Source organism: Salvelinus fontinalis, chromosome 6, assembly GCF_029448725.1.
Source record: "Salvelinus fontinalis isolate EN_2023a chromosome 6, ASM2944872v1, whole genome shotgun sequence".
Lineage (NCBI taxonomy): Eukaryota > Metazoa > Chordata > Actinopteri > Salmoniformes > Salmonidae > Salvelinus > Salvelinus fontinalis.
This window is the reverse complement of record NC_074670.1, coordinates 19,597,262-19,620,709: the sequence shown is the minus strand read 5'-3', so window position 1 is coordinate 19,620,709 and position 23,448 is coordinate 19,597,262. Positions and strand designations below refer to the sequence as shown.

The window sequence follows — 23,448 nt, the reverse complement described above, 5'->3', positions numbered from 1 at the left end:
GCATTATTATATTGTTATGAAATGTCCTATTGTAAACTCAATGTTCAAATGATAATTTAGTCTTTTAGTTAAGCACACGTCTTCATCAGTACTCATAATCAATGCTGATAAACCCTGTACATTCTGTTTGCTCAGGATCATTCTGTTTGTAACGTACAGTAGCGAAGTGTTTCTACAATACTCTATATCTCATCTATTCCTATGTCTATGAATCTGAGTGTGTTTTAGAATAATGAGACCTGCACTAAAAGTGTAATCTTGCTCTTCTACTTGTACTGTAGGTTTCCACAGCCCATACATTCTCCAATCATTCAATTCAGACTAGCATTACTCATGTTCTGTATATGGCTCTTCTATATCATGGATTATGACTATTTTTACATTAAATCTGCTATGCTTTGTCTCAATGTGAATGCTTCACGATATGCCATATGGACACAGAGCTGGTACACTATGTGGCATAATCCAGAGTTTTGCTCATTTAAGTTGTAAATTGTACAATGAAAAGCCACTAAGAAGCTTAAAATAACTTTCTACTAGAACATTTTGTCAGTCTGTTTTCTGAGTAAAGAACATGCTGGAACTACTGACCATCTGTTTTCTTTGTAAGTTATACAATACAGGAAAGGGAAGTGAACAGGTTTTATTTTTACATCCTGAACTTTAGGGGTATTTTGAAGATTAACAGATAGTGGAATGTTTTTCAGGCCCATTTTATTCATAAAGCTTATTGTATGAGGCTCGGCCGTTTCTGAGGTAATGCATTTAAACGTTTTCATAGAAACAGCTTGGCTAGTGTTGAGCAGGCTGTTCGATAGAGGTGGAAACCTGATTTCAAACATGACTCATCTTGTCATTATCCAGCCAGACTCGCAATTAATTTTAATTTCAAAGTTGAATTCGGTAATGGAAGGCAATGGAAATAACATTTAACAAAGACTAACAGGAAAATAATGCCCCTATTCTTCACTTGTCAGCGTGACTCATTTGTCCATGGTTTATTCTGGAGTAATTTTTTTTTTATCTCCACCTCTGTTTCTTTATAAGGACAATCATGTGGCCAGTGACACTTTGCTTCTTGAAAGTCCAGTATCTTGAAAACTTGACATTTTGGATCTGTATTAACAGTCCATTAATTTAGTTTGAGTCGAATTTCCCTTTAAAGGTAGAACAGGGAAGCTTCTCAGACACCTATGTCTGCATTGCGCCTTTGGCATGTAGTATTGGCAATTCCCTACCCGGAACCAGAGGGACTGTTCGGTTAGATGAGGCTGTCAGAGGCATGATGGACCTCGATAATATCTGTGAAAATGAGACCATGAACAGGACATGTATGTGATTTATTAGAGAAAATGTCATCCACGTTGGTGACAAATCTACAGATAAAATCTACATGAAAATCTGTGAAAAGCTAGGCATGAAATTTCCATCTCTGGGATATCAGAGAGAAAAGGATCAGTACCTCTTCCAGTGCTCTTGGGGGCGCCTCTGAGCTACGTAACAGTATGTATTCTGTAACATTTTGTAAGCATTTGAAAATATACATAGAAACATGATTGCCAAAGTTTAATAAAACTTGCATTCAAAACCACAGGTAAGTCTTTAGAAGAGTGAGGGAGGGGTAATTTCAGAATGTTGAGTGAGTCTCACTTGTAGTCTGTGGGAAAGGCACATGAAACACATCTCACGTTCTTATCTCTGAAATGAGAGACAGAGTTTTGTCCAACAACGTTTTCACACACACATACACACGCACATGGTCGATAAGGTCTGTTGTATCAGTGTTGTTTCTCTATGTCCCTCTGATGAACTCTTTTGGTGTCGAGGCCCCTCAGTAACACGTTTGTCCCCTCACTACTCTCTGGCCACTTGGTACGACCTGGGAAAAAACACATGACGTCAATTAATGAAATGTCCGATTATCCAGGGTCAATTCATCTAAGGTCAGATAATCAAATTTAAATTAATCAAACACTGATTATTCTAACATCAATTCATCAAACAACGAAAACAAAGACTTACAGAACTGTACATGGCTGACGAACCAATCGAATACAGCCAAACAATGCTTTAAGCCATTTGTAAACAATAGGATCTAAGTCAGCAGTCCGTTCAGTGATTATGACTGATGTCAAAACTGACTTTAGACAGTGATTTATCCATGTTCACAGTACTGTATCTACATACACTCATTTAGGCACACAGATACTCACTCATGGTATAGATAGAATACAGTAGCATTCAATACCAACACAGAATGATATCCCTAACCATTGCAACCCTGCTGGTCCACTTGGCTTTTTACCTTGTCCCTTTATAGTCAGTCACTTCACTGGAAAATTTCCATTACAAATACTGTTGCATGATTGGACCTGTGTTCCATAATGAGGTCACAGCCACAAAAGCATAACCACAGTTGTCAGTTGTAGTATGTGAAGCTGAAGGTGACATGTGTGGCTGGGTGTATACTGTATGTGTGTGTGAGTGTGTGTCACATTGATATAAGTGGCTATAGAGGACTACTCACTTCCCTGTGCCCACATGACACCTAGGCATCCGGCATACTTTACCACCTGTGTGATAGAGAACGAGAGAAAGAAAGAGTGAAAGACAATAAGAGGGATAGAGAGAGCTGTTTTTATGATAACAGTACAGTATTAACAGCGTAAATACGACAAAGAAAAGAGACACGGAGGGTAAATGTTTTCTACTCACAGCTAATGACCATAATACCCAGGATGAAGAGCGCTGCAGCCATAGACAGACCAACAACACGGAGGAAGTAGTAGTCTGAATATAGACACAGTGACACATAGATGAGTCTATTACCATGTGATTGTAAACCATGTTTGGAGGCATTGTGGTATTGATAAGTGGATTTTAGCTGCTTGGTTGATCAATATATTTGTGCACTTTGGAAAAAGTCAGATCCTCTTACCATAATTGAATGGTTCATCCCACTTTGCATCTGTGATCAAAGAAAAATACAATATCACTTAGTTGAAAGACACTACTTGCATTGTGTGTTTTTAGAGCATAATAGGTGTAGCCTATATTCCTGCAACAAAGAGAGAGGTGGGTCACATGGGAACAACACAATGAGATGACAACAGAGCGGTCTGGTCCAATTGATGTTGTTGACGTCACATCTCAACCCTTACATAAGCCTGCACAGCGCAGAGGGACACACTCAGAGACTTCTTATCTCTTACATCAGCCACAATCAAGCATTAATCTGAGGACAAGTTAGAGACAGCGAGCTGAGGTGCTCTGTTTCTGTTTCACAACTCCTCTAAGGGTTTTGTTTGAGAGACGGGGAATTGTGATACTGTCAAATTTGCTGTGAGATAACAATAACAAAACAAGACAAAAAACTCCAGATTTAAGGAAATGTTAGGCCTTTGTTACCCCAGGCAACAAGAAGAGCGATGGTTCTCTTGATGGTATTTTCAGAGGTGGTTGGAGATGGTGTCACTATGGACAAAGAGAGAGAGAGAGCGAGAGATTTTAAAAAATTAAAAAAATTCTCTGTCAGCATTTTGAGTCCTTATCTCTGTCATATGGACCTGTACATAATTACATTTCATTAAATTCCAGGTGCATTCCTTTTATGTAACTCTCACTTTTTATAGAATTTCAGCATATTTCAATGGCACGACTCTCAGTAAATCGGGTCAGTCTAATTACACTTTTTAAAGCGTATCAGTGGAGTCCTTGTCAGGTGCTGTAAAATCCACTGCCTGTCTATCTTAACGAGAAAGGGGAATGTAACATTTGCTAATTACAGAGCTAATTCGATTTTAAATTGCATGCACCCTTGACGTGAAAGACAGAACTGGTTATGGGAGATTCTTCATAGCAAAGCATCCATTCACTATAGCTCTGTTGCAGTGTTTTTCAGGGATTACCAATATGGGTGTTTATTTTTCAGGGAACAGGTAATTCCAATATGTCAAGGAGGGAAGAAGAGCTTTGTTATTTACCTGCGGTGGTTAAGGACTTAGCCGTGGGTGTTGTTAACGTGTTTGCGTGAGCTGAGGAGAAAGCAGAGAGGATGACATTGAGTTAAACGTGTGGCCTTGGTCTGTGGCAGAAATGTTGCAAACACACAATTTAAACTAGAAATGTAATTTTATATGAAATAATATTGTGTGACTTGCTTCAGCTCTTTACAATGATTTGTGTGGTAGTTGAAGTTTAAACAGTTTTAATTAAGTGAAGCAGTGAAATATAGTCAAAGTTAAATATATCAAAATATCAGGTCTGGTTACTTTGATAGACTACTATATCAACCGTATTACTGGAGTGTATTGTGTCATGTAAAAATGCCCACAGCGTGACACAGCTCACATTCAATAGTTATTGTGAGCCAATTTTTACACTTGTGATTGACTGTGATATCACAGCATGAAAAAGCTCACATTTTGAGAATTCTCACTGGTCAATTGGATATCTGTGTTTCTTAGATAGATAACCTCAGTGCCTGATTGAAATTGACAAAAAAGTAAGGACAACTTTTTAAATATATTATTGTTTGTTTTGTGCTTCTGTCTGGACTGACTAGTTAGCTCTCGTCAGGTAACTTCAGCAACTGGGTGGAATGGTGAGAGATAGATGTTTATGTGTTAACATAGCGAGTTCTGCATTGCCTCTTTGATGGAGCAATTTTGATTGGTAGAAGTTATGATTTATATAGCAGAGAAATTAGACTAAGATTTCATAGCCTCTAAGGTTTTGTATAAGTTGTTGGGATAGTAGCTGACTTGTGTCAAAAGGTACATTGTTTACAGTGAATAGAATGTTGGAAGACATGGGAGTTTTCAACAATGGGAGCTTTAGAATGTTGAAGAAATCTCTTTAGTGGATGAAGTTGTTTTAGGAGAACAGAAAGTTTAATAGTTTAAAAAGTATAAATGTTATCAAAAAGTTGTATGAAAGAATCTTAATCCAGATGGAATGGCATTTCTATCTTAAACAGTGTAAGAGGAGTGGTGTTCCAGATAACTATAACAAGTCAGAAATAAGTGGTACATCCTTTGTGGCATTGTGGCATTTAAAGGTTTTACTTAAAACCTCTACAGAGTACCTAACCCGGATCCGGGAGCACCCCCCACACCCCCCACACTGATTAGCATCGCTAGCATAGCGTCACAATTAAATAGTAGCATCTAAATATCATTAAATCACAAGTCCAAGACACCCAATGAAAGACACAGATCTTGTGAATAAAACCACCATTTCAGATTTTTTAAATGTTTTACAGGGAAGACACAATATGTAAATCTATTAGCTAAACACGTTAGCAAAATGACACCATTTTCTTACTCCAACAGTTTCTTACTCCATCAGGTGCTATCACCAATTCGGCTAAACTAAGATATTGATAGCCACTAACCAACAAAAAAATTCTTAAGATGACAGTCTGATAACATATTTATGGTATAGCATAGTTTTTTTTTTTTAAATGTGCATTTTTCAGGTATAAATCACAGTTCTACATTGCAGCTGCAATCTGATATAGTGCTGATGCAGCTAGAACAATTACAGAGACCAACGTTATATAACTAATTACTTGTCTTAAAACATTTCAGAAAAAATACACAGCGTACAGACATTGAAAGCCCAACATCTGGTGAATCCAAACAATATTTCAGATTTTTTAAATGTTTTATAGCGAAATTAGCATAACTAGCTAATTAGCATAACCAGGCCAGCCAAAACCAGCTGGACGCGCGCGACCAGTTCACATGCACGACAGATATATGAAATAACATCGTAAATTGGGTCTTACTATTGCTGGTCTTTCATCAGAATGTTGATCAAGGTGTCCTTAGTCCTGATGAGTCGTTCAATCCATTCACAATGGCAACTTCCCCTCTTCATTTAGCCTGGGTACTGGTCGACTGGCACGGTCCATGTCCAAAGTTAAAAAACTCAAAGAACGGAACACGGCAAAACTCCCGAAAAAATTCTAATAATCTGATTAAACTATATTGAAAAAACATACATTACGGTGATATGGTCACATGTATCCAACAAACTTCGACACGGAGATATTTTTCATCCGTAACGTCAGCATAACAAAAGACAATGCCACCTCTGAAAACGCGCATCTCAGAAACCGGAAGTTGTCGGTCACGCTAAAGAAATAGATCTTATTTCACGTCAGTACAAGATAAACAAAAAATTTCTCCTCTGACGTCTTCCAGACACCCAGAGGAAGAAGAAGGAAGTGTCATTCGGGTCATAGGTCGCGTGACCATATATAGGCAGAGCTTTGAAGCGAGCATACACATCTTGCAATCTTTTTCTGGCTCAGGGAAAGTGCTGTGAAATGACCTGTGTTTGACTCAGAGACTCAATTGGAACGGTTTTAGAAACCATAGCTTGTTTTCTATCCAATGCTATATGGTTATATGCATATAGTAACAGCAATAATTGAATAAGAGGCAGTTTAGTCTGTAGAGGCAATTATGCTAATGCGAAACAGCACCCCCTGTATTCTCAAGAAGTTATTAAGTGAATAGCTGAAATATAGTCAAAAGTACAGTCATGGCCAAAAGTTTTGAGAATGACACAAATATTAATTTCCACAAAATGTGCTGCTTCAATGTCTTTAGATATTTTGTCAGATGTTACTATGCAATACTAAAGTATAATTACAAGCATTTCATAAGTGTCAAAAGCTTTTATTGACAATTACATGAAGTTGATGCAAAGAGTCAATATTTGCAGTGTTGACCCTTCTTTTTCAAGACCTCTGCAATCCGCCCTGGCATGCTGTCAATTAACTTCTGGGTCACATCCTGACTGATGGCAGCCCATTCTTGCATAATCAATGCTTGGACTTTGTCAGAATTTGTGGGTTTTTGTTTGTCCACCCGCCTCTTGAGGATTGACCACAAGTTCTCAATGAGATCAAGGTCTGGGGAGTTTCCTGGCCATGGACCCAAAATATCAATGTTTTGTTCCCTGAGCCACTTAGTTATCACTTTTGCCTTATGGCAAGGTGCTCCGTCATGCTGGAAAAGGCATTGTTCGTCACCAAACTGTCCCTGGATGGTTGGGAGAAGTTGCTCTCGGGGGATGTGTTGGTACCACTCCTTATTCATGGCTGTGTTCTTAGGCAAAATTGTGAGTGAGCCCACTCCCTTGGCTGAGAAGCAACCCCACACATGAATGGTCTCAGGATGCTTTACTGTTGGCATGACACAGGACTGATGGTAGCGCTCACCTTGTCTTCTCCGGACAAGCTTTTTTCCGGATGCCCCAAACAATCGGAAAGGGGATTCATCACAGAAAATGACTTTACCCCAGTCCTCAGCAGTCAAATCCCTGTACCCTTTGCAGAATATCAGTCTGTCCCTGATGTTTTTCCTGAAGAGAAGTGGCTTCTTTGCTGCCCTTCTTGACACCAGGTCATCCTCCAAAAGTCTTTGCTTCACTGTGCGTGCAGATGCACTCACCTGCCTGCTGCCATTCCTGATCAAGCTCTGTACTGGTGGTGCCTCGATCCCGCAGCTGAATAAACTTCAGGAGACAGTCCTGGTGCTTGCTGGACTTTCTTGGGCGCCCTGAAGCCTTCTTCACAACAATTGAACCACTCTCCTTGAAGTTCTTGATGATCCGATAAATGGTTGATTTAGGTGCAATCTTACTGGCAGAAATATCCTTGCCTGTGAAGCCCTTTTTGTTCAAAGCAATGATGACGCCACGTGTTTCCTTGGAGGTAACCATGGTTGACAGAGGAAGAACAAGGATTCCAAGCACCACCCTCCTTTTGAAGCTTCCAGTCTGTTATTCGAACTCAATCAGCATGACAGAGTGATCTCCAGCCTTGTCCTCGTCAACACTCACACCTGTGTTAATGAGAGAATCACTGACATGATGTCAGCTGGTCCTTTTGTGGCAGGGCTGATATGCATTGGAAGTGTTTTTTGGGGATTCAGTTCATTTGCATGGCAAAGAGGGACTTTGTAAGTAATCTGATCACTCTTCATAACATTCTGGAGTATATGCAAATTGCCATCATTCAAACTGAGGCAGCAGACGGGAAAATTAATATTTGTGTCATTCTCAAAACCTTTGGCCACAACTGTACATATTTCAGCATAAATAACTACAGTCAGACTACCACACTTTTAGTCAAGAAATAGAAAAAAGGTTTAGGCTATTATTTTGCATTTAGTGGAAGAAGTTTAGAAGTTTGTTAGTGTTGACAAATTGAGGCTGGTATAGTAGAGGCAGTGACTGGTTTATAAATAGTTGATAATAGCCTTTAGTGGGGGACTAGGACGTAGTAAGTAACCCAGAAGTACTAGAAGCAGTACATTGGATTTTTAATTCTGAATGTTTTAGGTAGGTAGGCCATGGGTTAGCTATAGTAAGTGGGGTAACTATTGTAGTTTGGTAAGTGAGTGTGGGAGTTGTTATAGTGGGTTAGTTTAGTGGGTTGGGGTGAGCTGTGTGGCATAATCAGTTTTATGTGCTCCCCCAGTGCTATAATGTGACTGGTAGAAGATAGTATGTGGAATGGAATAGCCCCGCAGCCCGTTAAATAGTCCCTTCAAGTCCACCAACCCCCAAAAGGAAACAAGAAGACTTACAGTAAACAGTAACATTAAGAGGTTTTGATGACAAGGCAGAAGGTTTGGGTCCCTCTGGTCCCAGGTCCAGCTCTGCCTCACATCTGTACTCTACTTCACCCTCATATCTTCTGTGGGTGATGGTGAGGGTGGAGGACATATTCACTGGTTTCTTTGTGGAGTCATTAAACCTTTGAGTCTCTATAGTTTCATTCCCTTTGTACCACCTCACAACCAGGTTCTGTAGAGGAGCGATATTCTGGATGACACACTGCAGCTGGTACTCCTTCCCCTCCATCATTGGACCAGAGTGGCTCAGAGGAGAGATAGACACGCTGTCTGGAGTCTCTAGAGACAAAATAGTTACATATAGTGAAATATAATGGATTTTGCTGACAAAACTCACAAATTTAAGAAAAATAACTTACTGTAGAGAATGACAGGGAGCATCTCAGTACACTGACTTCCATTTTGTGGATTGACGTAGCATTTAGGTTCTATTGTCCAGTCCATGAGGCTTCTCACAGTCCAGGTGACAAAGTTGACATTTTCATTCAAACCTGTACCTCCGAACGTGGCCTCCCACCCCATCCCCTCGGGGTCTGTGGATGATGTGCAGTTGACTGAGATGGAGTCCCCATATCTCACCACTACTCTGGGAGGGTTGAGCTCAACAGGACAGGAGGCATGTGTAGGCGCACCTACAGTTCAGAGCATGACAGAGACCATAATCATATCATTTACTTTCTCAAGCAGACTTAGCTTCAAACAAAAACTATATCCCAAGTATAGGCCTAGAATACAGAACAAATTAAAAATAGGTTACATGAATTGCATTTTTCAGAAGGCAGTTTCTAATCAGTAACGTTAAAGCAGCAAAATGCAACTTTGAGCGACCTGACCAAATTCACATGGATAGTGAGTTATACTGTAGGTCTGTCATTCTTCATTGAAAGCAGGTCTAAGTGGTATATAAGTTCTGTGTGCGCTATTTCTATGGTTCCGGTTTTCAAGTTTAGTTTTTGCATCTTTTACTTTCAGTTTTGTACACCAGCTTCAAACAACTGACAATACAAGATTTGTGGCTGTGGAAAATATATTTCGCATCGGTTTAGATGGTAAAATGATTCTCTACAGTATACAGTGCATTCGGGACGTATTCAGACACCTTGACTTTTTCCACATTTTGTTACGTTACAGCCTTATTCTAAAATTGATTAAATTGTTTTTTTCCCTCGTCGATCCACACACAATACCCCATAATGACAAAGTAAACAGTTTTTTAGAATGTTTGCTCATTTATGAAAATATAAAACTGAAATATCATATTTACATAATTATTCAGACCCTTTACGCAGTACTTTGTTGAAGCATTTAGCCGCGATTACAGCATTGAGTCTTCTTGGTTATGACACTACAAGCTTGGCACACATGTATTTGGGGATTTTCACTCATTCTTCTCTACAGATCCTCTCAAGCTCTGTCAGGCTGGATAAGGAGCATTGCTGCATAGCAATTTTCAGGTCTCTCCAGATATGTTCAATCGGGTTCAAGACCGGGCTCTGGCTAGGCCACTCAAAGACATTCAGAGACTTGTCCCAAAGCCACTCCTGTGTTGTCTTGGCTGTGTACTAAGGGTCGTTGTCCTGTTGGAAGGTGAACCTCCGCCACAGTCTGAGGTCCTGAGCATTCTGGAGTAGGTTTTCATGAAGGAACTCTCTGTACTTTGTTCCGTTTATCTTTGCCTCGATCCTGACTAGTCTCCCAGTCCCAGCTAATGAAAAACATCCCCCACAGCATGATGCTGCCACCACCATGCTTCCCCATAGGGATAGTGCCAGGTTTCCTCCAGATGTGATGCTTGGCATTCAGGCCAAAGAGTTCTAACATGGTTTCATCAAACCAGGAGAATCTTGTTTCTCATGGTCTGAGAGTCTTTAGGTGCCTTTTGGCAAACTCCAAGCAGGCTGTCATGTGCCTTTAACTGAGGAGTGGCTTTCGTCTGGCCACTCTACCATAAAGGCCTGATTGGTGTAGTGCTGCAGAGATGGTTGTCCTTCTGGAAGGTTTGACCATCTCCACAGTGGAGCTCTGTCAGAGTGACCATCGGGTTCTTGGTCACCTCCCTGACCAAGGCCCTTCTCCCCCTATTACTCAGTTTGGCCAGGCGGCCAGCTCTAGGAAGAGTCTTGGTGGTTCCAAACTTCTTCCATTTAAGAATGATGGAGGCCACTGTGTTCTTAGGTACCTTTAATGCTGCAGAAATGTTTTTGGTACCCTTCCCCAGATCTGTGCCTCGACACAAACCTGTCTCGGAGCTCTATGTACAATTCCTCCGACCTCATGGCTTGGTTTTTGCTCTGACATGCACTGTCAACTGTGGGAACTTACATAGACAGGTGTGTGCCTTTCCAAATCATGTCCAATCAATTGAATGTACCACGGATGGACTCCAAGTTGTAGAAACATCTCAAGGATGATCAATGGAAACAGGATGCACCGGAGCTCAATTTAAAATCTCATAGCAAAGTGTCTGAATACTTATGTAAATAAGGCATTTCCATTTTATTTTACACATTTGCAAACATTTCTAAAAACCTGTTTTTGCTTTGTCCTTATGTGGTACTGTGTGTAGATTGCTGAGGATTTTTATTTATTTAATACATTTTAAAAGTAAGGCTGTAATGTAACAAAATGTGGAAAAAGTCAAGGTGTGTGAATACTTTCAGAAGGCACTGTAATGTTGACTATTAGAATATAAACACATAACCCACTCTTTTTTTTTATTAACTGAATTACTTACCAGAGGAAAAGGACAGGAAACCCAAGACTCTAATATTTGTGTAAACTGTTCAGAATTGTCTTCTGTGGGTGTCACCAAGTAGGCTGATACCCTATATCACAGGTGTCAAACTCATTCCACGGGGGGCCGAGTGTCTGCGGGTTTTTGCTCCTCCCTTATACCTGATTGATGAATTAACATCACTAATTAGTTAGGAACTCCCCACACCTGGTTGTCTAGGGCTTTATTGAAAGGAAAAACCAAAAACCTGCAGACACTAGGCCCTCCGTGGAATGAGTTTGACACCCCTGCCCTATATCATGAGTGTGCAATCCCTAGGTTAGACAGTACAGTGCAATATGAATGTTCAATACACAAAATAAGCTGACTTGTCAAATTAACAAATTCGTGTATTTTGTTAAATTTAAAACATTCTAACCTTTTTTTTGCCTTATCTAGTCCAGATATGGCATGATTCCACTATTTGTATCCGTTTGCATCAGTTTCAATGCAGGACTTTTATTTTGAAGGCGAACTGACGATTCCACTACTGTTGCTAATTGTTATTGTGGCTCAGTTCACATAGGTGCTACAGTACATGGGGTCGCTATTGTAGTTTGGTTTGTGTCAGTGGGGTTTCTTATAATGGGTTAGTTTAGTGGGTTGGGTTGAGCTGTATGGCATAATCAGTCTTATTTGCTCCCACAGTACTATAATTTAATTGGTAAAATATATTTAAGTTCTGATTTCAGATTTGAAAAGCAGAGAACTAGAAGATTTCATACGCTCTACATTTTTGTCCAAGTTGTTGGGAAAGTGGGCAAAAATGTAGTTCTGAAAAGTTGGGAGAAAGTTGTCAATGTTGTTACTAAAACAGCTGTATCGTTTGACTGTTAGAATATATTCTATTCTGATTTCACATTTGTATAGCAGAGAAGTAGACTAAGATTTCATACACTTTACGTTCTTGTCTAACTTGGGAAAGTGGTCAAAATGGCAGTATTTTCAAAAGGTTGAGAGGAAAAGTACTTGATGCTCTTACTAAAACAGCTTCATTGTTTGATTGGTAGGAGATATTTATGTTCTGATATCAGATATGAATTGCAGAAAAGTAGACTAATATGTCATACCATCTACGTTTGTGTATTATTTGCTGGGAAAGTGGTCAAAATTTCAGTTGTTTGTAAAAATTGAGAGGAAAAGTAAGTTGATTTGATAACAGCCATATCGTTTGATTGGTAGAATATATTTCTGTTCTATATCAGATCTAAATAGGAGAGAAGTAGATTAACATTTTGTTTTGTCTAGCTTGTTGAGGAAGTGATCAAAGTAGCTGATTTGTGTCAAAAGTCACATTGTTTACAGTGAATAGAATGTTGGAAGTCACAGCTTCAGAATGGGAGTTTTTAGAGAGTCACTGCCTTTAAAAATCCCTTTGAAAATGGCCTTTGTGGTATCAATATGAGTCAGAAACAGTTATTCTAGTGTCAAATAGACTACAAAGTGTAAATAGGATCATTCTGGTAATAAAGTCAGTCTTGTCTGCGACAGAGTTTGGAACATCCGTGCGTTACAACGGGTAAATGAAAGTTGGGTTTTGAGTTGATGATGTCCATTTGCCCACTAACAGAGTGTGAACAGCTGCGGTGATTGCGCTCTGTTCAATATAATAGACAGTGAGAAACACCTTAGTTAGATGTAAAATTGCGAACTAAAGCATCCTTGGCAAAAACTTCAAATTTATCAGTTATCTTAGATTCAGAAAACATGACAGAAACAAAGCAGTTGGGTAAAACCTAAAGAATACATTACAAGACAGACAGGAGCACAAAACATGGCTACTGCTGTAATTATTCTCCACAACAATTGAGTAATGTATTCCTAGCAGCAGCCAGGGTTGAGAATGTGTCCACACACCGCCAGTGGGAGGGACAAAGGGAGGGAGTTAGTCAGCTAACAAAAAACGTTCCCACAACTTTAGAGAACATTCTCTTAAGAGTGTCATTAGGCCATTAAGTAATGTTTTCATAGGACTGTTCTGGTGATGTGCAAGGAATGTTTCCAAGAAACCATTCCCTTAATGTCAAATAGAACTTACCCAGAATGGGGTTACCATGTTCTCAGAATTAAAGATATCAATGTTCTAGACACATTTCATGGTAAGGTTGTAAGAACATTCATGTGACCAGTTTTCTGTGTTATGAGACTATTCCATCAACGTCCCACCAAACATGGTTGCCATGTTCTCAGAACAAAGACATTGTTCTAGACACTTTTGATGGAAACGTTGCTGGAACATTTCTGTGTATCAGTTGTCAGCATGTCACCTGATGGTCCCAAATAAATGTCCCCCCCCCCCAAAAAAAGTTGAAATACACATCACGCCCTGTTAATGTTGCAGAGTCAATCAAGGGCCTGAATGGGGAACCACTGATAGCTCTGTCTGTTGTGAACGTTAGGGATACTCACACACACACAGTACATTTAACATAGTGCTTTTAACTTACACGTTTTACACACTTTAAATAGATGATTACATTGTGAATGTGCATTTACACAATAATTATTCAACATGTCTTCACTTGGCATTTGAATTCACAACCTCTTGGTTTACGGTACTGTGATCTCAGTGATTTGATTGACTTATTTCAGTATTTTAAGAGCTTTTTCTATAGTTGTCTAATGTTGTTGGGGCATGTTAAGCTGTTTTAATGATACTCCTGAATTACTATGATCAATGATATATTTTTTGTACTTTTAACAGAGCTGAGATTTACTCCAAAGTGCACTCAACCTATTGCGTACACCTATTGAGCTGTTTCATCTACATGAGTGCCAAAGGAGGAGGGCTCAGGGTTTCTTCTGGGCATGGCCTAACTATACTATACCAAAAGTAAATCATAGGAACTCAGTTGGGGTCTCAACTTACTATTGAGAATTAAAACTAGTAGTATACACAAGGTGCAATTTTGGTTGTGTGTAAGCAGTTTCTCTTGTTATGTCAGTCACTGACAGTCACTAAATGAGGCCATGTCAGCATATACACTGCTCAAAAAAATAAAGGGAACACTTAAACAACACAATGTAACTCCAAGTCAATCACACTTCTGTGAAATCAAACTGTCCACTTAGGAAGCAACACTGATTGACAATAAATTTCACATGTTGTTGTGCAAATGGAATAGACAAAAGGTGGAAATTATGGGCAATTAGCAAGACACCCCCCAAAACAGGAGTGATTCTGCAGGTGGTGACCACAGACCACTTCTCAGTTCCTATGCTTCCTGGCTGATGTTTTGGTCACTTTTGAATGCTGGCGGTGCTCTCACTCTAGTGGTAGCATGAGACGGAGTCTACAACCCACACAAGTGGCTCAGGTAGTGCAGTTCATCCAGGATGGCACATCAATGCGAACTGTGGCAAAAAGGTTTGCTGTGTCTGTCAGCGTAGTGTCCAGAGCATGGAGGCGCTACCAGGAGACAGGCCAGTACATCAGGAGACGTGGAGGAAACCGTAGGAGGGCAACAACCCAGCAGCAGGACCGGTACCTCCGCCTTAGTGCAAGGAGGTGCACTGCCAGAGCCCTGCAAAATGACCTCCAGCAGGCCACAAATGTGCATGTGTCAGCATATGGTCTCACAAGGGGTCTGAGGCTCTCATCTCGGTACCTAATGGCAGTCAGGCTACCTCTGGCGAGCACATGCAGGGCTGTGCGGCCCCACAGAGAAATGCCACCCCACACCATGACTGACCCATTGCCAAACCGGTCATGCTGGAGGATGTTGCAGGCAGCAGAACGTTCTCCACGGCGTCTCCAGACTCTGTCACGTCTGTCACATGTGCTCATGTGCTCAGTGTGAACCTGCTTTCATCTGTGAAGAGCACAGGGCGCCAGTGGCGAATTTGCCAATCTTGGTGTTCTCTGGCAAATGCCAAACGTCCTGCACGGTGTTGGGCTGTAGGAACAACCCCCAACTGTGGATGTCGGGCCCTCATACCATCCTCATGGAGTCTGTTTCTGACCGTTTGAGCAGACACATGCACATTTGTGGCCTGCTGGAGGTCATTTTGCAGGGCGCTGGCAGTGCACCTCCTTGCACAAAGGCGGAGGTAGCGGTCCTGCTGCTGGGTTGTTGCCCTCCTACGGCCTCCTCCACGTCTCCTGATGTACTGGCCTGTCTCCTGGTAGCGCCTGCATGCTCTGGACACTACGCTGACAGACACAGCAAACCTTTTTGCCACAGTTCGCATTGATGTGCCATCCTGGATGAACTGCACTACCTGAGCCACTTGTGTGGGTTGTAGACTCCGTCTCATGCTACCACTAGAGTGAGAGCACCGCCAGCATTCAAAAGTGACCAAAACATCAGCCAGGAAGCATAGGAACTGAGAAGTGGTCTGTGGTCACCACCTGCAGAATCACTCCTGTTTTGGGGGGTGTCTTGCTAATTGCCTATAAGTTCCACCTTTTGTCTATTCCATTTGCACAACAGCATGTGAAATTTATTGTCAATCAGTGTTGCTTCCTAAGTGGACAGTTTGATTTCACAGAAGTGTGATTGACTTGGAGTTACATTGTGTTATTTAAGTGTTCCCTTTATTTTTTTGAGCAGTGTATATTATGTTAAGTCTAGCGGACAGCTCTCTAAACTTGTAGTAATCATTGATTTTGTTAGTTGACTCACTCAAATACACTAGAAGACCAAAAGTCAAATATCAAATTCCAAAATTATGGGCATTAAAAACTTGACACTATGGGGCGCCATTTCGACTTTGTGAAAATGAGTTCCCAAATTAAACTGCCTCGTACTCAATTCCTGCTCGTACAATATGCATATTATTATTACTATTGGATAGAAAACACTCTCTAGTTTCTAAATCCGTTTGAATTATTTCTCTGAGTGAAACAGAACTCATTCTGCAGCACATTTCAGAAATCGAGGTCCCTGTTCTGAGGTCAGTTTATAAGTGACCATGTAAGCCATCGGGCTACATGCACTGCATACGCCTTCCTCTAGATGTCAGTAAGCGGTGAGAATTTGAATGGAGTCGATTGCGCAATCTTGGGCCCTATATAAGACCGTGGAACGGAAGTACCGTCCTTTTCAACGGTGCGCCTGGCGCATCAGGGACATCACTATGGCCTCCTGCAAAGCTTTCGTTTTAGCAGTTCTGTATCTCCGGTCATGTTTTTATTCGTTATAGTTGTTAAAGACATCATAAGGTAGTTAATTTAAACCGATTTATAGTAGTTTATATCAGTTTATTGCGATTTTCCTGGATTTCTTTGTCATGCGCTTTCACGAGTTGGACACTTCTCCAGTGGGTGGCTAACGTTAGCGGCTATTTCGACAGGACAAGAGGACATCTTTCAACCAAAAGATGATTGTTCTGGAGAAAGGACACCTTGCCCAAGATTCTGATGGAAGCTCAGCAAATAATAAGCAGTCTTTATGCTGTTAATTCGTACTTATGTTGACAAATGTCAAATAATAATTCCGCCATGAATTATGGTGCGGTCTCGCTTTAGCGCACGCTGTATGCTTGAAGTAACGTTAATTTTAAAAATGTAACCCAGCGATTGCATTAAGAACTAATTTGTCTTTCAATTGCTGTCCAACCTGTATTTTTTTAGTTAAGTTTATGAATAGTTTTCGATTCGAATAGGTGCCTCTCCAAGATGGCGCCGGACAGATTGCTTGAGGTTTTGGACACTATTCTCATTGTATAAGCACGATTTGTGCCGCTAAATATGCACATTCTCGAACAAACTCTATATGCATTGTGTAATATGATGTTATAGGACTGTCATCTGAAGAATTCTGAGAAGGTTAGTGAAAAAATGAATATATTTTGGTGGTTTATACGTTATCGCTATTTTTGCCTTGAATCAATGCTGTTGTGATGTTTGCTATTGTGGTAAGCTAATATAACGCTATATTGTGTTTTAGCTGTAAAACACTTAGAAAATCTGAAATATTGGCTGGATTCACAAGATCTGTGTCTTTCATCTGCTGTACGCTGTGTATTTTTAAGAAATGTTTTATGATGAGTAATTAGCTAATACACGATGGTCTCTGTAGTTATTCTAGTCGCTTTGGTGAGAGTTGTGATGGTGGCTGCAATGGTAAACTCTGATTTATACCTGAAATATGCAAATTTTTCTAACAAAACATATGCTATACAATAAATATGTTATCAGACTGTCATCTGATGAGGTTGTTTCTTGGTTAGTGGCTATTTATATCTTTATTTGGTCGAATTTGTGATAGCTACTGATGGAGTAAAAAAATGGTGGAGTAAAGAAGTGGTGTCTTTTGCTAACGTGGTTAGCTAATAGATTTACATAGTGTGTCTTCCCTGTAAAACATTTTAAAAATCAGAAATGATGGCTTGATTCACAAGATGTGTATCTTTCATTTGGTGTCTTGGACTTGTGATTTCATGAACATTTTATTATATGATATCCCTGTGGCTTTAGGCTAGGCTATGCTAGTCAGCTTTTTTGATGGGGGTGCTCCCAGATCCGGGTTTGTGAGGCGTTAGAGGTTAAAATGGAGTTGGTTCTTCATTCTTCTGGGTAAGCATTCCACTAGATGTTGGAATATTGTTGAGGGGACTGGCTTCCATTCAGCCAGAGCATTAGGCACTGATGTTGGGTGATTAGGCCTGGCTTGAGTCAGCGTTCCAATTCATCCCAAAGGTGTTCGATGGGGTTGAGGTCAGGGCTCTGTGCAGGCCAGTCAAGTTCTTCCACACCGATCTCGACAAACCATTTCTGTATGGACCTCGCTTTATATATGAGGGCATTGTCATGCTTAAACAGGAAAGGGCCTTTCCCAAACTGTTGCCGCAATGTTGCAAGCACAGAATCACCTATAATGTCATTGTATGCTGTAGCGTTAGGATTTCCCTTCACTGGAACTAAGGGGCCTAGCCTGAACCATGAAGAACAGCCCCAGACCATTATTTCTCCTCCACCAAACTTTACAGTTGGCACTATGCTTTGGGGCAGGTAGCGTTCTCCTGGCATCCGCCAAACCCAGATTAGTCTGTCGGACAGTCAGATGATGAAGCGGGATTCATCACTCCAGAGAAAGTGTTTCCACTTCTCCAGATTTTGGCAAGCTTCACACCACTCCAGCCAAAGCTTGGCATTGCGCATGGTGATCTTAGGCTTGTGTGCGGCTGCTCCGCCATGGAAACCCATTTCATGAAACTCCAGATGAACAGTTATTGTGCTGATGTTGCTTCCAGAGGCAGTTAGGAACTCTGTAGTGAGTGTTGCAACAGAGGACAGGGGATTTTTACACGCTACGTGCATCACCACTTGGTGGTCCCGTTCTGTGAGCTTGTGTGGCCTACCACTTCGCGACTGAGCCGTTGTTGCTCATATATGTTTCCACTTCACAATAACAGCACTTACAGTTGACTGTGGCAGTTCTAGCAGGGCAGAAATTTGATGAACTGACTTGTTGGAAAGGTGGCATCCTATGACGGTGCCACGTTGAAAGTCACAGAGCTCTTCAGTAAGGCCATTCAACTGCCATTTTTTGTCTATGGAGAGTGCATGGTTGTGTGCTCGATTTTATACATTTGTCAGCAACGGGTTTGGCTGAAATAACCGAATACGCTAATTTGAAGGGGATCTACATACTTTTGTATATATAGTGTATGTCAACATGTGTCAAATATTTAAGTAAAAAAAATAATCTAAGCACTGTGTGAGTATCACTTGCGAACAGACAAGGAGCTATCATTGGCTCGGTAACAAGGCGTGATGTGTAATATTCTGGGTATGTTCTATTTGACATTAAGGGAACGTTCTCTTAATATTGTATTTTATGAATATCACTAGCAACAACAGACTGAACAATTTTTTAAATACATACCTACTACAGAAAAGAGGGGATTATTACTTTTTAATGATGTCCTTATTTCTCAACTCCTAATATTGAGCAAATTAAACTCATTGGAGCTCATTACACTCACTGGAGTATCTGACATAGGCTTTGAAAAAACTCCTGAGAGTACCAGTCGCGGTGAATGACGCTAGCTGCTGGCAAACTTTCTTGACTTGGCCATACATTTTTGTCAACAAATTGCTAACCTTTGTTTAACCAGATCAACAGCTGCTACCAACATGTATGTGGAGTAGGACTGGCACATCTGTCGTATAATAATCATCACAATTATTGTAATACATTTATTTTAGGAGAAGGGAGAGATTGAACTTTATATTCAAGTAGATATAGCTCACCCAATAGCAGTTTTTCATTTTTACATGGAAAGGGTGAAGTTAGTAATCATTTTACGAGCGGAACGGTTGGGAGGAGAAGCTTGGTTTCCAAAAGTTCAAGGTGGTCAAAACCATTTGTTTTTGAGACAATTATGACGACTGTGGCCATTTGCATTACATTTAATTGTTACCCAAAATGCTCTAATCGTCACAGCCCTAACTTGGAGTTACCTTTCTAACTAATAGGCTATGTTAGAGTTTACACTTTTTCCAATTATAATGTGTGGAGGTCAAATAATGAAAATCTATCTTCCAAATCTATTCATTTTGAAATGTTGATTACTTGTCCTTCTCATTATCAATCACTGGATGATAAGACAAAACATCTGAAGAAAAGAAACATGTTTTGCTAACATATAATGGGGGTCCCTGGGCAAGGAAAGGTGAAGACCCCTGGTTTAGACACATTTTAGTTTGAGATGAGAAAGGAAGAGAGTGTGTATACAGTATGTTTATATATGAGAACAGTGTGTGTGACCGTGGGTGCACGCATGTGTATGTGTGAGAGAGAAATAAATGGTTATTTTTGATGACTTACCTGGTAGTGTGAGAAACAGACATACTGCCGTCCAGCTCAGCTGAATCTGAAAGACAGAGCACGTGAAGAAGTGAGAGATAGATGTGAGTGAGAGATTCATTGTGGTACAGAGTCTCAGCAGGGTCTGTAATTAATACAGCATTAAGCTGACTACTACTACAGCTGGAAATCTGCAAGATAAGCAAAGGCCCTTAAGCAGCATAGGTGACACTGCAATGAATACAGATCACTTAGAGGCAGCCACACAGGCACATCTGCTATACCGACAATAGATTACAACAGACACATGACAACCACACATCTATCAACCTTCATTAACACCCTGCTTGTTTGTGTGCTCCCGCTGCACGTAAACACACACTCACGAATGTTCTCTCTGCCCATTATAGGGCTGAGGAACAGGTTTCAGAACCAGCTCCTATCTTTACAGTAGCTGTAATGGTTTTGTAATGATTCTCTAATGGTTTTCTAATGGTACTCTACACAACGAGACAGACACTACGAGCTACTGTGTAGAACAAGGGATCTAGGCCCATGACTAATATCAGTATAAAGAGGAAGTTGCCGTGTTACTGGTTTCATGTCAGTCACTGAGACTGCATGTGTCACACCCTGATCTGTATCACCTGTCTTGTGATTGTTTCCACCCCCTCCAGGTGCTGCTTATCATCCCTGGTGTATATATCCTTGTGTTTCCTGTCTCTCTGTGCCAGTTCGTCTTGTATGTTTTTCAAGTAACCAGCGGGTTCCCCGTACTCCTGCTTCGATTCTCTTTTGCTAGTCCTCCTGTTTTTTTAACCCTTGCCTGTTTTCTGGACTCTGTACCTGCCTGCCTGACCATTCTGCCTGCCTGCCACTCTGTACCTCCTGGACTCTGAACTGGTTTTGACCTTTTGCCTGTCCACAACCATTCTCTTGCCTATCCCTTTTGGATTGTTTAATAAATATCAAGACTCAAACCATCTGCCTCCCGTGTCTGCATCTGGGTCTTGTGCCCTTATAACATTTATTTTGAAACACAGGAAATTGTACTCATAGCGGTTGTTTCTACCACTTCCCTCCCCCACACCTAAGTGCAGTCAGGCACATTTTTCACACAATGAAGATGGCTGACAATCTCAAACGAAACATATAATATGATATACAAACTGGATGAGTGCACTCACATTTTCTAATCCATGGAATTATACTGAAGCCCCGTTTCCATTTTTCCAGCTGAAAGCCATGATCTCTGTATAGTTACACATATCACACAGCACAAAGCCCTAATTTAGCAGAGGGGGAAGTTTGAGGTCGCTGCGATCACACTAAATCATTTCTGAACTCCTTAGTGTCGCCAACTAAAAATCTAGTTGCAGAATGAGGATCTGTCATAACAGCAACACTTACAGCAATCAGGTGCTACTCTCAGAGCTTTCTCTGAGACACACAACTACTGTACAGGGTCATAACAGCTTTTCCTAATCACTCTTCATCTGCACCATATGGTAATCATAAACATAAAATAACAGGCAAACAAGTAAACACATTCATTCTGAGGAGAATTTCAATCACCCTGACAACCTTTTAGTTCTGAGAAAAAGCAGTGTGTATACAGAAAAATAACATCATCAGTAAACCAACCAGGAACCCAATGATTATTTGTTCTAGAGGGATGGAGAGCAGAGAGTGAGGTGGATGAAGGCAAGGAAGAAGGAAAGGATTGAAATCCAGATGAGTGTTTTGGTGTTGTATCAGTACCTAGCTGAGATCCCCTGACCTATTCTGATGGCAGCATGTCCTCAGGGGAGGCGGTGACAGGTGAACGTCAGTGGTCATCATGAGGCTTGACAGCTCAGATTAGCGGGTTACGCCAGTCCTAATTTCACTCTGAAGCCTCTGAAGCATATGTCAAGGCAAGGGCCTGTTCGCCTGGGGCTGTCCCAGCCTCCCTACCAGACTCTCTCTCACCCAGCCTCCCTACCCGACTCTCTCTCACCACTCTAACCCTCTGTTTGGCCGTCTCTATCGCTCTCACTCACTCACCCATTGTCTATCTTTCTGTGTATCTGTCTGTTTGTCCGTCCATCCCGAACATTTGCCACACGCTCTCTTTCTCTCTCTCTCCCTCTCTCTCTCACTTCACATATCTTACTCTCTCCCTTTCTCATGAGTACCAATGTCCCTCCCTTCCTCCTCTTTGAGTCCCCAAAGAAAGCCATTCAGCTCACCTTGGTGTCCATCCTGAGATGTCGCGTAGTTCCAGAGCTCGTTCCAGAGCAGCATCCACGGTCTCTTTCCTCTGTGTGTCAGTCAGGAACCATTAAGAACCGTCAGTCGACCACACCCTTCTGCTCATGACTTCCTTGTTCCATCCCTTGCGCACTACACTTTTTTTTCTCTCACCCACTCTTTCTCTCTCTGTTTGCTGGCTCTCACACGTGGGTCACGTCACTTCCTTTTTTGTTGTGTCTTCCAGACTAGTCTCTCTCACTGTCAGTCAGTCTGCCTCAATTGTCTCTGTGTTAGTGGTTCTCGTCTGTCTGTTTTATAGCCTGACGACTGGTGTTTGCGGCTGGTGTTTGTCTATCTGTCTGTCTCTCTATTTCTCTCTGTGTTTGCTTGTCTTTGTCTGCTTGTCTCTCTTTTTAACAGCCTCTCTCCATGTCTGTGTGTCTGCATGTCTCTCTTTTTGACATCCTCCCTCCATGTCTGTGTGTCTGCATCTCTCTCTTTTTGACATCCTCCCTCCATGTCTGTGTGTCTGCATCTCTCTCTCTTTTTGACATCCTCCCTCCATGTCTGTGTGTCTGCTTGTCTCTCTTTTTGACATCCTCCCTCCATGTCTGTGTGTCTGCATCTCTCTCTCTTTTTGACATCCTCCCTCCATGTCTGTGTGTCTGCATCTCTCTCTCTTTTTGACATCCTCTCTCTATGTCTGTGTGTCTGCATCTCTCTCTTTTTGACATCCTCCCTCCATGTCTGTGTGTCTGCATGTCTCTCTTTTTGACATCCTCCCTCCATGTCTATGTGTCTGCGTGTCTCTCTTTTTGACATCCTCCCTCCATGTCTGTGTGTCTGCATGTCTCTCTTTTTGACATCCTCCCTCCATGTCTGTGTGTCTGCATGTCTCTCTTTTTGACATCCTCCCTCCATGTCTGTGTGTCTGCATGTCTCTCTTTTTGACATCCTCCCTCCATGTCTGTGTGTCTGCTTGTCTCTCTTTTTGACATCCTCCCTCCATGTCTGTGTGTCTGCATCTCTC

General features: G+C 41.2%; 1 protein-coding gene across 1 annotated transcript; it reads right to left on the bottom strand.

Annotated features, from left to right (window-relative positions):
- Positions 1-1,321: 1,321 nt before the first annotated feature.
- LOC129857295 (intercellular adhesion molecule 1-like) lies at positions 1,322-22,711 on the bottom strand. The gene is made up of 10 exons (XM_055925394.1): positions 22,415-22,711; positions 20,205-20,250; positions 9,014-9,286; positions 8,607-8,933; positions 3,984-4,034; positions 3,409-3,474; positions 2,939-2,968; positions 2,716-2,790; positions 2,528-2,573; positions 1,322-1,879 (listed from the first exon to the last, which is right to left on the bottom strand). Exons 1-10 carry the CDS (start codon positions 22,424-22,426, stop codon positions 1,855-1,857), a joined length of 951 nt encoding a protein of 316 aa, XP_055781369.1. The 5' UTR covers positions 22,427-22,711; the 3' UTR covers positions 1,322-1,854.
- Positions 22,712-23,448: the final 737 nt, after the last annotated feature.